This window comes from Papaver somniferum, chromosome 1 (genome assembly GCF_003573695.1).
Source record: "Papaver somniferum cultivar HN1 chromosome 1, ASM357369v1, whole genome shotgun sequence".
NCBI lineage: Eukaryota > Viridiplantae > Streptophyta > Magnoliopsida > Ranunculales > Papaveraceae > Papaver > Papaver somniferum.
In genome coordinates this window covers 33,524,124-33,540,129 of record NC_039358.1, presented here as the reverse complement: position 1 = coordinate 33,540,129, position 16,006 = coordinate 33,524,124, and the positions used below count along the sequence as shown (strand labels likewise).

General features: G+C 36.4%; 1 protein-coding gene across 1 annotated transcript; it reads left to right on the top strand.

The window, feature by feature from the left end:
- The first annotated feature begins 13,664 nt into the window (after positions 1-13,664).
- LOC113280789 lies at positions 13,665-15,458 on the top strand. Its single transcript, XM_026529395.1, has 4 exons — positions 13,665-13,727; positions 13,970-14,499; positions 14,598-14,802; positions 14,991-15,458. The coding sequence occupies exons 1-4, from the start codon at positions 13,665-13,667 to the stop codon at positions 15,456-15,458; spliced, it is 1,266 nt and encodes a 421-aa protein (XP_026385180.1).
- Positions 15,459-16,006: the final 548 nt, after the last annotated feature.

The window sequence follows — 16,006 nt, the reverse complement described above, 5'->3', positions numbered from 1 at the left end:
ATTTGTAACTGCTCCTTAGTTGTTGCGAATTGCAACTGTTGAAAATACCCGATGTGCCAACCGCTTGTGTGCGGAGTAACACCAGCATCATTCTGTGCGATCAGTTTAAGTGCTGGGAATAGATTTTTTTTTAACTTGGGTTAAACCCATTTTTTCACTTTCACCTAACCCTACTTTTCACTGAGCAGGAATTCTCCCTCGCTTTTCACCTGTACGACTCACTCTCAGCCACAAAATTTCTTTACTTACTCCATTGAAACTCTCTCTTCCTCCATTATTTCCAGATCTGAAAACTTCTCTAAAGAAAAACTCTCTCTCCCTACATTAAATAGAAGCTCTGCAAATGTGAGTCATTTAATTCAGAACCAACACAATACTTTGTTTATTGAGTTTATAGTTAGGTCAATTTCATCTTTGCAGTTCTTGTTAACTAATGGTTCCATCTTTGTAGTTGGAAGTATATCTGCGAGATTTGGGTGCTTCTATTTCGATCTAGGTATAATTTCCTCTTTCTGATTCTCTTATGGTTTCGATTTCATAAATTTTAGGTTTAATTTAGGGTTTTAATTTTGTCAAATCTACTTGTTTCCACTTCAATTATTATGTCTATTTTCGAGAAATCTGGTTGTGTATTTGATTTAGTTTATTGTGAGATATCTATGAGAAATCTCACATAGATATCTTTTTTTTAGGATCAACAGTGTAAGGTAATGGAATGTGATAAGGGATGAATGAGTTGTAGCCGTAAATCTCATTTCAGAAACTTAAGAAATGTCTTCTAAAACTGCACTTTATTGGGTATTGATTGTATGTTATTTGCCTGAATATATTGTTCAAATGGAAGACTTTGTTGTTCAGTGTGGCACTCAATGTGTCTCTCATTGGTATTCTGCCTGGATTTGGCCTGAGTTTAGAAACTGAACTTCATTGGGTATATTGGTTGTATGTTATTGGCATGAATAAATTGTTCAAATGGAAGACTTTATTGTCTAGTGTGCAATCAATGTGTCTCTCAGTAGTGTTTGGCCTGGATTTGTTACAGGGAACTCTTGACTAAGTCAAGACTAGTTGACTTGGTTTTTTTTTATGTTGCAAAAATTTAGCAACGACCGGAAACTGTTGCTAAATTTAGAACCAAAAATAATAAAACCGTTCCGGCTAAGTTTAGCCGTTCTAAGCATTTTTGGTTCTAAATTTCGTAACTGAGCAGTTGCGACAATAATATAGCAACATCAACCAGCTGTTGCTAAACCTTTTCGCAACAGCCAAAACCGTTGCAAAGCCGGGAAAAAAACCTGGGTGAACCGAAAACGGTTGAGAATTTTTTTCGCAACGGATTAAGAGATGTTGCAAAAAATATGCAACGTCACGTTTCGCAACGGCTTGCTGCTGTTGTAAGTCCCTTTTGCAACTGCACGCAGCTGTTGCTATTCCGGAAAAAATGGTGTAGTGTATGCACGGCTCATGGATATGGTTTCGGGGTTCTAGTCTTCCCTACTCTTTGTGAACTTGGAGAAGACATTTTTGTTTTTTTTAAAGAGATTGAAAAATTGCTTAGTATGTCATGGTGTCAACAATAAAGTAGGTGGTTCTATTTTTCATAGACTTTGTATTATTATTTAAAAAGGTGTGGGTGCTCAGCTTGTTGCTAAACTCCCAGCCGTTACTTTGTAATTACTTTTTTTTATATATATGTCTTGAATGGCCTCTTCTTTTTTAAATTAAAATAAATAAATATAAAAAGTATAAAAACGTTTAATCGTAGTATGATATGGTAATCTTGCTCAAATAGTTTGTATATAAAATGAAGTCAGATTCATATTCCCGAATCTGATCCTAAGAGCAAGGGCTATGGAATGAGTGTTTTTAACACTCGTTCATTATCATATTGAGTGAGAGATTGAGTGAAAGAGTATGTTTCCAACCATGGAATAGGCTAAAATACACACTAAGAGGGACATGATCAACCGTTTGGAGAGAAAATTCCTTGAAGAGGCTGATCATCAGCCGCTTGAGGGAGAAAAAAATCACCCAGGAGGCTGATTATGTTCCTCCCCAACCTGATTTTAGTTATTTTAATATGTTTTTTTGTTTTTTATCTCCAGAAGGCAGAAGATCAGCCTCCCAGGACAAGTTTTTCTCCAGGAGGCAGAAGATTAGCCTCCTAGCTCAAGCTTTTCCTAGGAGGCAGAAGATCAGCCTCCCAGTGAAGACTGTCGACCACTCATTCGTTTGAATGCGTATGTGAGTGATTTTTGATGAATGAGTGGGTGTTCTCACTCCATAACAACATCTAATTTGATCAAATCTAGTGAAACTCATTCATTTTGAATGAGAACCCTCACTCCATAGTCCTTGCTCTAATAAACAAAGTGTTACTCTTATATCAGAAGTGTTATGTACCCCCAACTTTCTCCCCCAATAGGTGGGGTGAACCACCACCATAACCCACAAATTTCAGTTGCTTCATCACCTCATGGAGAAAACAGGGGTCACTTTAAGAGGTTATGTGAGAGTGGGGGAAACTTGGGGGAGATATGTCAAAGCTGCTAATAGGGATACCAAATTGCTTGGGGGTGTACCAATATGCATATAGGACAAAATATATTTTGGTAAGGGATTGGTACACTCGCAAATAATTTGGTATCCCATATTATCAATCTTGGATATATGCGGGGTGGGGGGGGGGGGGTAAGGGTAAGTCTTATAGGTTAGATTGAGCTGCTAGATTAGCAGAAATGTGTTGCAATTCAAAAAAAAAGTGTTATCTATTTGTTAACACTAGTTCTCTCTCCTACCAGTTGCTAGCATGTGAACTAGCAGCTAGATAGTTATGCTGAATGATTCAGCGCTGAAAAAACCACCTTTCACAGAACTAAACAACGCCAACAAGAATATTCCAAGTATCTCTGAATGGTACATCGCCAGGCTGTGGCGCTGAATGGAAACGCGCCACACCTTTGCGCTGTACCATTCAACGCTTGACCTTTTTTTTTACTTTTCTACCCATAAATAGTTTAGTAATTAAATTTTGTTTTACGCCATCACTCTTTTGTTTTCTCACACTCCTATTACACCACCAATGGCTATGTTTTCAAATTTTGAATTTTGAAAAGTTTAACAATTTGTTTCAGTGGTTTTTTAATTCAAAATTTTAAAATTTGCCAAACTAAGAAATTCTTTCATTATATTGCAAAACAATGTTACAATGTTTTTTGAAATTAAAAAGTACATTGAAATTAAAATTCTACTTCTAAAAATTTAAAAAGTACATTGAATTAAAATTCTACTTCTAAAAATTAAAAAAGTACATTGAAATTAAAAATTCTACTTCTAAAAATTAAAAAAGTACATTGAGATTAATATTCTACTTCTAAATTAACCTCTAATTCAAACTTAAAAATGAACTTCTAAATAACTTAAATTATTACTCATAAATCACTTTAATTTAGGGGATTGGTTCTAAGCCATTACGAACCAAAATATCGTTCCTCCATTTTTTGTAAAGGGGTTTCTCCCAATCCTCTATATCATTCAAATTTTGGCGTAGGATCTTCAAATCCGCTTCTCTTTGTTGGGTTTGTGCCAAGATTGTAATGTTTTCCATATTCTTCCTAAGGAACTCTTCCTCTATTTCATACTTGGCAACCCTTTGTGCTTGTGCTTTTCCAAGAAGTTTTATGAGCTTATCCATTTTTTATCTGCTCTCTTCGATGCTTTAACCTCACGAGCCCTTCTTTTGGAAGCATGCATTTTCAGAAACTTTGGGTGAGGATGAAAGAAAATGGGGAAGAAGGAAGAAGATCGAGATTTTGTTAGTTTAAGTCGATTTATCCGACGATGAACAATTTAGCGCCTGACGATAATGATCCAGCGTTTTGACCAAGTTGACTGGTCAAGCATTGATTAGTGCAGCGAAAAGCAGGAACGATGAATGGTTTAGCGCTTTGTGCGGTTTTATTCAGTGACTAGCATGCTAGATTCTTTTTTTTTTTTTTTGAAAGACAAGGTTAAAATTTTATTAAAAGAAGAAAGACAAACTGTAAAGCAGTAAATTACAAGATCATAACTTGGTTCTCAATATCAAATTGAGATTTAGCCATTATAAAGAGCGGCATTCCAATTGTGTATCAAATCACTAAAGCTGATATTTTTGAACCAAGAATGAAGCTCCCTCCACTGAAATATTAGTCTTTTTATTTCAATAATCATCATGTCCTTATTCCGGTCTTTTTTCTGTGTCATCAGTCTACTGCTTCTTTCATTCCATAATGCCCAACTAATCGCAAATGGAAGAATGTACCAAATCTTTTTTGCTAGATTTTTAAACTTGCTAGTGTGCCACCATTGGATTTGACCATTGAACTCAGGTTTGTGCCCCCAACTTGGATCAAGAGAGTGCGAAAAATGCTCCCATATGCTTTTGGAGAAATTGCAATGAAGCAAAGAGTGGTTCACATCTTCATCAACTTTATTGCAGAAGCAGCAACTGGTTTCTTGAATTTCACTCCTTCTCTTATTGAGATTATCAATAGTTGGAATGGCATTTTGAATTGATAACCATACTAGTAGCCGAGCCTTAGGTGGTACCTTTTATTCCAAACCTGCTTGTAATATGGACCATTACCCCCTTGTTGCTTCATAAGCCAATTATAACCTTCTTGAGATGTGTAACTAGAAGCAAGATTATAGCTGACTGAATCTGATTCATCCCATAACGAGGGAGGATCTCCTAACAAACTAAACAGATTTGTAATTCTGCTTTGACTTTTTCATTAAGTTGTTGAGAAGGTTGAAAGTTCCATGAACCATTTGAGATCATTTCTGCAACCTTTGAATCTTTCTTAGTTGTAGCCTTGAAAGCTTTTTTGTGAGTGATATAAAAAGGAGTTTGAGATTTCCAGGGATCTAACCAGAACTTTGTGTCTTTTCCATCACCTATTTGTATCTCAGCATTCCAATGAACCAAACTTTTTCCTTGTTCAATTCCTCTCCAGAATCCCTTCCCATAAGTTGAATTGTAGTTTTTGGGAAACAAATCATCTTTATCAGTATTAGTTTTGTGTTGAATTATTTTTCTCCAGGGGGCCTCTTTTTCTTGAGTGTATCTCCAACTCCATTTAGCAATTAGTGCTTTGTTGGATGCTCTTAAATTCCTTATACCCAAACCCACAAGTTTCTTTGGTTTGCTTGCTCTCTCCCAACCATAAGAAATCTCTCATACACCTGATGATTCTCTTTTATATAGAAACTGGCATCTCAATGAGAGACATGAAGTAAACTGGAAGGCTTGCTAGAGCACTATTGATTAATTCAATCCTTCCAACTTTTGATAGAAATCTTCTTTTCCATTTTGCAAGCTTGGATTGAAATTCCTCTATAATCCCTTCCCATATGCTTGTTTATTTCATGCTGGCCCCAAAAGCCATTCCCAAATACTTGAAGGGTAAACATTCAATTCTGCAATTTAAGATTAGCACTCCCATAAAATTAGTATGCTAGATTAACACTCCCATAAAACTTAGATGGTTGTCCTACCTGACGTGGATTGCCAATCTAACGGTTAGATTAGCACACCATAAGACTTAGTCTAGGAAGCATTTTTCGCTCTTATACAAGGTGGGAGAGTACGAGACACCATGTTTATTCATGGTGCGGAATAAGATATGAGTTTGCTTTATCCTTTTCAACGATGTCGTACAGAAACACCATTCTTCCTCAAACATTTTCTTCATGCTTCTTCTCTTTATCTTTTTTCTTTCAATGGAAAATGCTTCTCTTTTTTCATTGATTATCATTTTGTCAGCAGTCCCCACAATAACATAGCGTTGTCGAGTCGTCACTGGCTCTTGGAGTGTACGAATAATGTTTATGGTTTAAATAAGAAATCAACCAAATCCAAACCAATCATATAAATAGATGAGAAATCAACGTCTAGTGCTGCAACACAAGTGCCCCACAACAATCAACTCCTTTGAGTCCTTTCCATTTCCATTTTGTCGCGCAATAGTAAGTTCCATGAATCCACCAGTACCCTCAAAACAACCGTTAAAATTAATAAGTACTCTCAGGAGGACACTCCAGTTAAGCGGACTGTCTTTTCTGTGGCAGTAAACTTAAATCATGTCCTATGAATCCCACACTCCCTTATCCTTGCACAAGTTTTTTCCACTCAACAGTCAACACAGGCAACATTTTTTTTTTTTGGTACTAAACAGTCAACAGTCAGGATTAAAGACGAAACGACGATTGAAGATAGGAAATAAATCAATAGATAAGGCAAAAGCATCGGAAGATAAACTTTATTTATATATAGAAAGATTTCGGAATCCATTGGTTGATATTCCAAACAAAATAATTTTATTTCTCATTTCTATAATTTTTTACTTCTACTATTCAAACAAGCTACAAAGTTGTAAACATTCGGCAGGTAGTGCCCAAACTGACTTCAACTAAGCATTGAAATATCTTCCCTAGGACATTTCAGGATTTTCAAGTGCCGATCATATTGGATTAGTGCATCCTTTTGAAAAGAATTAATTAAATTTAGTCTCAATCATATAGTGACAAATAATGGAGTAATATTTGAAGGACATAGAATTAGGTGACATGGTGTCTATAGATTCCGTTATCTTTCCCCCTTTTCGAATCAGAAACTCTAAAATATCTCATTCATTTCGTAAACCTAGTTTCTATGTCACGTGACTTACTCTGACATACGCAGCGAGTAGGGTTAGATACTCCCCCGGTGGGACACAGAACCCGATTCTCCTCCATCTAAGCCATACTCAGCCAAGCCGAGCTGAGAGCTAGAAAAACTAACACTTTGTGGTGTTCTTGTTGGCATCGTCTGTTAATAGACTATCAGGGGAAGGAGGGAGGGACCATTCTTTTTTCTTCTTGTTTTCGTCTTGGAATAACCCACTAATCTCACCGTCTTTGTCACTAAGCTAGTAACGTGAATAAATCTTAACTTGTCTCTAGAGGATCGTCTTTGTTTTATCCCTCCATTAAGACTTAAGATTCCGAATCTAATCGGCGTAATCCTAACGAAATGCATCTAAGACACCGTAAAAATGTCTTTTATTTACACATCATGACTTATTTAATAAAATGTCAAAAATTAAGATACTGAAGAATTTCGAGCTGACTGTGTTCATGCTGATTTCTGATAAACTGCGAGCATTTTCCTTAACATAAAATTCCTGTCCGATTGAATGCAGACCTAACAGATATTGCTGAATTCAGCATAATTTCGGATCTAACTTATAAAGTTGGCCTGACAAGGTCTACAGGATGATCCTCAAATTCTGGTGTGGTGTAGATTCAATGTTTAGAAAACAAACACCAATTATATTCGTAAGCTTTTGTTGTTTCATCGTTTTTGATAGGTCTTGGGAAGGACTAGGCATTGCAAACTTATCTCCATGGTCTAACCCAAAATAGTGCGATAGCTTACGTCACTGTATTTTCTTTATGAATAATTTCTAGGTACACTAAATAACTGATTACTTAACAATCTGGAATATTCAACGACGGAAATAACAAAGTTTACGTCATCTCACGCTGAGATTCGAGATTTGTTTTTGGTGGGTGGTGGCCGGCGGGTGTTATTAAGTGACCTTTCTCTAGTTAAACGGTTAACAAATTTTAGGTTAGTACACTGATTGATGATCTGTTACGGCAACCTAGCTACTGGTCTTCAAGAGTTTGAATCCCCTTCGCTGTTGAGATAAAATGTCGAACCAAACTAAATTGCCACCTTTTGGCTGCAAATAATAGATCCCTTAGCCCAATAAATGGTGTTCCTAATAATGCCAAGCAACCGGTCCTTTTCTTCAAAAAGGTAGTAGGGAATACTTGATGGACTATCAAATAACTGCTAGCCACACTTCATGTATAAACAAAGTTTTTCCACACACAAAACAGTGACTGATATAATATCATTGGTGCTCATGTGGTCCTTCCTAAAGTAAATGATGAAGAAGCTGTCGTTGCATAATCATTTCTTGAGTAATTAGCACTACAGATTTTTAGTTGCCCCGGAATGTTAATTGGAAATTAGGTAGGGTTGTTAATCGGATAGCAAGATATCCAAGGGGATCTCAAATGAATATTTTTGCAAATTTGAGGCTCTAGATGGATTTTTACACCATGTTTGTTTGCATCTGACTTGGTGTCTGGATCTAAGTTAACCCCGGACTCAACGCGAGTCAGATGCCAGACTGTTAGTATTTATTTTGAGTTAAACCTTGACTCGCTATCTGATTCAGATCTAACCCGAATCAGGGTCTGTTTAAGTCAAGTAACAAAATGCTCTCAAATCATGAGACCAAGCCACTGATTCACATATTTTTGAGTCTGATGACTCGACAAACAAACATATTGAATCAGGTCAAGATGAATCAAGCGATTTCAATCAAATCAAAGTGATTCAGATCTATAAAAAACAAAACAAACATGGTGCTAGAGTACCTGAGTAATCCTGAAGGAAATTAGTACCATGAACTTCCCCATTCCGTCCGGGTTGAAGTATTTACGGTGAGAGTGACTATGCAGAAGAATCGCACCGTAACTCCAAATATGAGGCGAGTGTCAAACTACTAAGCCATTTTTCTGATGGTTTTATGATGTGTAGTGTGGTTGCAGGAAATCCTACGACCACGCCCTAAAGATAATCTATCAAGTAATCTAAGAAACCATCATGAAATACTTAAGATCTTTTATTAAAACTTGGAACAAATACAAAAATGATAGGAGAAAACCCTAACTTGGGAAACAAATAATTCCCTCTCTCCTAAATATCTATTCCCAGTTCACCAAAAAGTTTCTCCCTCATACACTGGTGGTTGGTTCCTTTTATAGGAGTTTACATAGTGGAATACAACTAATAAAGCCCCTATTTTCGGATCTGGAGCGCGTCAATGTCGCTCGGACATTTGTATTACCGCACGATTTCTTCACTGCCGCATAAATCTTCATACTTTTAGTGTGACTCGGGTTCGCACTCGCTTGCTGCTAGAGGGATTATTTTGCGTACCAAATGAGTGCGCCGTATTTTGCACCCACATGTAGTCTACTTGTTCGTTTGCTTTTCTATTACGACATAGGTTATTGATTATCGAGGCTTAATTAATAATGCGACAGTGACTCCTCCAGAATTCGATCATACACGTTCTTAAATTTCCCGAATGGCCACACAAAGTCAATAATGTTTTTATACGTCAGCGTAGACTGTTGGACACTTACTGTTGGAAAATTTGTTGTTTGGTCCTAAGCCCATATATTTAGTTATAGTAGGGTCCAACCGGGTTTTCGACTTATCACTAGGTCCATAATATTTTGAAAAGAGCAAAATGACGAGCTTACCCTAGTAGTTACCACGTGTGAAGAATGCACCCACTATCTATTCCCGTACAAAACCGCTGAAACGGTCAGAAAAATCATTAATGTTTATAACGTTACACAGAGAAACTGAAATCAAATCATTAATGTTTATAACGTTACACAGAGAAACTGAAATCTTAACAGAGAAATTCAAATAGAATCTCAATCATTTTGAGATATCCATATTCTAACAAAACAGATCTCAAAGTTCATTCTCAATCATACGATTTCCCTTTGAAAACAACGTCTGATTCAGAGAAAAATCTAAAAACCTAATAATGGTTACAAGAAAAATCAAAAGAACAATCAGAGAAGAAGAAATAATAAGAGATGATAGTACTGCTCTTAGGTCATCAGAAGAAGAATCAGGAATTTCAAGACGAAAATCAAAGAGGAAATCGAAGAAAAAAACTTCAAAAAGTTCATCGAACGATGAATCTCAAGATGTACTAAAAAGAAAACGAAGAAAACCGAGTAACAACACACCAATTCAGAAAAAAGGTACTATTTCTAACACTTTCAGCATATTTTTTGTGTTTCTGGGACATAGATCCACCAGTACATATTTGAAGTACTGATTAAAAATTTATGAAAACCTATCAGAGTTTACATGCAACTTCTACTTTGTGTTTCTAGCACTTAGAATTGGCAGTACATAACTATAAAACTGTAGAATAAGAATCAAAAGTGATATGCAATGTGTTTCATTTTATTTCTGATACATAGAGCCACCAGTACATATATCAAATACTGAGGTTTTTTCTTAATTAGGTTGTTTTTTGGCAGTACATAAGTCCAGTAGAGAATGGGTAACATTGTTTCTGGCACATAATTGGCAGTACATAACTAAAAAACTGAAACATTGTAGTGTTTATGTACTCTAAATTCATCTGTTTCTTTGTTTATGTGATAATGATCTTTGGATATGAAGTACATAAGGCCAATAGTGATTGATTGTGTTTCTGAGATGATGAATGTGTAGTCCATAAATGTTGTACTGAAATAAAACCAATTAAATTTTGCAGGTAAGGTTGTGCCAAAATCTGTTAGGAAGTTGTATAGGTCTGGTTTCACAGCATTACATAGCCTGGTTGCCAGAATGAAGGCGAGTAAATATACTTTGAGTGAAGCCACATTGGAAAAGATAGCCGAATCTTCTTATGGACAGATGTTTTTGATGTTCTGGCACACTAAGTACTCAGAAAGTCATTGGGAAAAGTTGGAAGGTGCAGTGAAAAAGTACTTGAAGTGTTACAAAAGGGGTCGAGTCAAGAATGAGCTCACATTTGAGTTTGTTAGAAGAGGTGAAACACACATTATCACGTCGACACCAGAAAAAATGGGTGTAATGTTTGGAATGCCAAGAATGGCAGGAAGAAGAACTGATGACACCTTTTTGATGGTAGGTGGTGGATGGAGGCAGAAACCATTCTACATTAGACACTTTGGTGATAGCAACACGGTTACAAGACCAATGCTACAAGATGCCATCTTGAAACTGCTCAAGCGTACTGGTATCAAGAATTGTAAATCTGAAGGTGGCGAAGACAGTGATGATGACAATGATGAACAAGTAACCGATAGTGAAGATGATGAAGATATGGAGTACAGGATACCAAGAGTAGAAACTGAACAAACAATTGAAGATATGGTTAAGCTATTATGCCTGTTTATGTGTATTACTTTGTTTTTTACAACAAAAGATGCTCATAAACTCAAAGAAAAGTACTTTGGTTTAGTTGATGATCTTGAGAAGTCAAAGAATGTATCTTGGCCTGACCTGATACATAGTTTCTTAGAGAAGAAAATCAATCAGAACTACAACACTCCCGAGGACATCACTGGTTGTGTCGTCTATTTGTTGGTATCGATCATCTAGTACAAGCTTTTTTTTTCCAAGTACATATTTACTCTACTGTCATTTAAGTTTCTGTATTTGATTCTATTGATGTTATTTTTGTCATAGTTGTTGTATGCGGAGCATACTCACTTGGTGAAACCAGTGACGTTACCAGATGATCGATACCTTCCAAGAGCGGCAAGGTGGAACATCAAAGAAATATCTGTTGAGTTTCTAAAGGATATGGAGGCTTCGCAATACACAGTAAGTCCCTAAGAAAAAATACATATTACTAGGATAAGTTTTATTTCATTATGCTTCTTGTAGTTTTGGTTTAGGAAACAATGATGCACCAGTACATATCTAAAAAACTGATTAAAGTTGATGAATTTAAGTATAATTATTTGTGTTTTCATAAATAATTATACTTAAATGATTTGTTTTAGGTAGGACACTATCAGAAAAGCAGTTTTCTGATTGACCAAAATGATTGTGTGTGTGTCATATGCACTATTTATTTGAGTACATATATGTTATACTGATACAAAAACTGGTTATATGTGTGCGTTATATGTACTTTTCCAGTTCTCTAAAGAATTTAAGGATGAATATACTATGTATGAAAAAGAAATGTTGAATGAAATTGCTCAAAGGCTTCCAGTTGAAGAAGTGCCATTGACAGTAGATTGGCAAGAAAAATTCGAGGATTTGGAAGTAAAGAATGAAGATTTGAGGCTGACAATTGCAGAAAAATGGTGTGAGTTACAGAGCAGGAAAGAGGACGGCCTCCCCATTGATGTGAGTATCCTAGAAGAGCTTTTGAATGATATATATCACAGAGCTTACCCACCTCCACAACCAAACTCGGGAGAAGAAGAATCTAGCAGTAGCTCTGAAGAAGGGCATGATGATTTGGATGACACCGTTCCATCAGCAACTACTCCTTGGTAACAGAGGATGAACAGGAAATTCCAGATGATACCCAAGAAAAGTCGAATGAACAGGGAAATGCTACTCCAACAATGCCTGTTATGGGGGGCTCTGAAGAAAATCTCACACAGTTCGATATTGAAGTTTCACAGTTTAAAATTTGGGCTAGATCTGATTTGGAGCGAAAGGTGAAAGAGCTGCAAGAGGAAAAGAGCATGCCAGAACCATCACAGGTAAGTTATATTCTTTCTAGTATTAGTTTAGTTTGTAAAAAACTAAAACTTGTCAGTACATATCTACTATACTGAAAAAACATACAAGTACATATCTGCAATACTGATTAAAAACATATCACCTTATGTTGAATAACAGACTGAAAAGGCTGAACTCCAACAAACAGCAGCGACACAAGTTCTGGGTAATATTGAAGTGGAAATTGGTTCTCTTAGAGATAGACAGGTGAGCGAATTGAACGTTACACTAGTTACCAATTTTATACTTTGTCATCCTATAAAATAATACGGTTTGGCATTGCATTTATGTAGGGTGCATCGCTTGAAGAAATGTTGCCGAATATGCAGTTTATGCCTTTGGTTTGTGAGCTGCCGAGTCTCAAAGAACTGCATACCGTGCCGATGGAGAAACTGATTGACCTGGCCATCCATGGGAAGGGTATTTATACCGATGAGTACTCAAAATATCTACAAGCTGAAATTATGGGAGATCCTTATCCATCCTTAGGAATTCTTAGTCTGGAGTACCCGTCGACTGGTAGTTTACCAAGCTTGGAAAAAATGGAATCTTCTCAAATCTTCGACAAATTTTATGCTAAAGATCTGGATCCTCCATCACAGTTTCAAGACCAACTTTTGACTTGGGTTTAGGACCAAGTGATCAAAATGGAGAAGAGGTGCAGCAGCCTGCAATTGATCTAGGTGCACCTGATCCACCTCAAATCCATCTTGCAGCTGCGCCTGCGCATAATGAAGCTCCAGCTGCTAGAGGAGCATCAGATCAAGCTCAAACGGATCCCTCGGATGAGCAAGCTCAAATCGATACTGCACCTACACTTAATGAAGCCTCTGCAATTGTTTTAGCTGCAGCTGAAAAAGCTCGTTTGAAAGCTGATCTTCAGCAACCTGAACAAGAAGTATGAACATGTTCTAAACCTAGTACATATATCCTTCTGATACATATAACCAGCAGTACGTATATCAATTTTTGGTCAAATAGTCGTAGTCTGATTTGTTTCAAATGCAGGGAATAAGGAAACCTTGGGATCCCATTCCATTCAATGAAGTAGAAAGGAAGAAAAAATGAAGAATGACAGAAAGCAACAGCCTACTAAAAATTAGAGAGTCTTGTAAGTACCTAAATCTACTTCTGTTTAATGAATTTATGTTTTGTTTTTAATGATGCTTTTAGCATATGTACTAATGCTGCCGATTCTCAAACAGAAGTATCCAGTTTTAGATGCTGAAAAGGCAGAGCTCGACTGAAGAAGAATATGAGCGCCGAAAAAGCTAAAGCATATGCTGAGACTCTCCAACTTCTTTCTGAGCTACAGAAGGTAATTATAATTACCAAAAAAGTGAAAAGTAACAAATTTATCAATACTTAATGGACCACTTATGTTACATATGTTCAATAACATGGGAAAAACCAACAGTACATATGTTATGTACTCAGTGAAACTAAAAGTACATAACTTCTGTACTGAAAAGAATCCAAGAATACATATGTTCTATTCTGTTCATTTTTTTTTTGCTTTTTTAGTCTCTCATTTTTTTTTACGTTTATGGTATATTGAAGGATAACGAACCTGGAGTTAGTCAAACATCAGAGGAAGATGACGTAACACTTGCCAAGAGACTCGAAGATAGGCTGGCTACAAAGAGTAATGAAGTCAAACCAATAGCGAAGTCGACTACGTCAGTCATGGACAAGGAGAAGAAAAAGCCGACTATCTCAGCCAAGGAGAAGAAACTTACTCCAAAAATCACATACACCCCTCAGAAGCCAGTAACTCGGAGCCACCCGCAGAAAAGAGTTGATCCTGAGTTTGCTAGTGGCAAAGGACTGTCGGGACATAAAAGGCGAAAAACAAAGTCCAGAACTGAAAACCCAGTTGGAAAAGATTGCCCAACAGAGAAAGTTCAGAAAAAGGATAGCGAGAATGTGAGAAAGAGAAAAGCTAAAGGTGATCCAAATCTGCAAGAACTTACTAAAAAAGTGAAGAATGCACGCAAGTTGTTGAGCCTAAGGAAATCTCCGTTCTATAAGGATTTGAGTTCACAACAAAGAGCGCTTCTCTCTCCTTTTTTTGACAAAGCTACCTCAATGTGAGTCTCTCTTGGATAGTCCCTTTCATTTTAACAAAACTTTATGTACTTCGTTTAGAATCAAACTTATAATTGATTTGGATTATTTGAATTTGCAGCAACAGTGCTTGGAAAGCTCCTGCTGTGATTGGTCATCACATATTATCTGCAGAGACATTTGAAGATCTGCTACATAACAGGGCTTTAGAGGGAGATCTTATAAATTACTGGCAATACCAACTGAAAAAAGCATATCATAATGAGCAACCAGTGAATGGACAGAGAAAGTACATTCCAGTACTCCACATTGATCCAACAGGCTGGGTATGTTTTCCAATTTATCTTGATAAACAACATGCATCATGTCTTTGTAAAGGGCATAGCATATCTGCGAAACTAAAACGAAACAATTTTTTTTGATGTTGTAACAAATATTATGCTTTCATATATGTGTTTTACACTATAATTTTCAGTACATATTTACTACACTGATAAATTTAATTCTTTTTCAGTTTTATTTAAGTGACCCAGTACATCAAGTAGCAGCAAACACTGCTGTATTCTTACCCATCAGGAATATGGAGGAAGGAACCAGGAAGATTATTATTTCAATGTCACACCAAAACGTGCATTGGACGCTTCTTGTGTATGAATGCGAGAAAGGCGAATTCTTCCACTACAACACTTGGGAAGCTGTATCCAAAAACGAGTGTCTCGATAATGCTAATCTTATGGCAGAATACTGCTTGTTAGTAATTAATGAACGCTTGTCGAGACTGCGCCTTCCACTTGTAAGCAGAGTAAAGATAATTAGTTACCCAACACCTCAACAGGGAGACTATCCAGATTGTGCAATATATATCATGCACATCATGAAGAAAGTTGCAAAGGAGGAAGTAATTGATGGAGTGCGAATGAGCTTGGGAGACCCAGAAGAACTAAAGGACAAAATACATAAGAAGAGGATCTCTTTAGCATGAAAAATACTCTCAGCAACATCTCCTCCTGAGGAGAGCTGGAATATTCATGCTCCAAAAGGTTTTTAAGACAATGCTTATATGAATTAGGAATGCATAGTAGAAGTTATCATAGAGAACATATTCAGAGTTTGCTAGTTTGTTTTAGACAATATCAAAGTTTAGTAATTGTTCTTATTTATTTTGATAACAATTGTTATCGAAACTATGGTGTTTGTGTTTAATCTATGTACAGTTGTTTGGCTTTATAAAAATGTTGACATGTTGGATGGTAAAAGTCCATAGTATGAATTGTTTTGGTGTGTCTTATGTAACATAGACCAACTATTAGAGTCAATTGAAGAATATGACTCTCTAAATTTGTTAATCATGATGGGAGAGAACATGAATCTCATAGCTGGTCTCTTTGTTTGGTGTGTCTTAATTGAACACACAATACATAATAGTTGTGCTCAAAAAGTCTTGAATAAACTTGGAAATCAACCTGAAAAACCAATAATATTGAAAATGGATAATGCAGTACAAAGTACCATTAAAAGAGTCTTAAATGA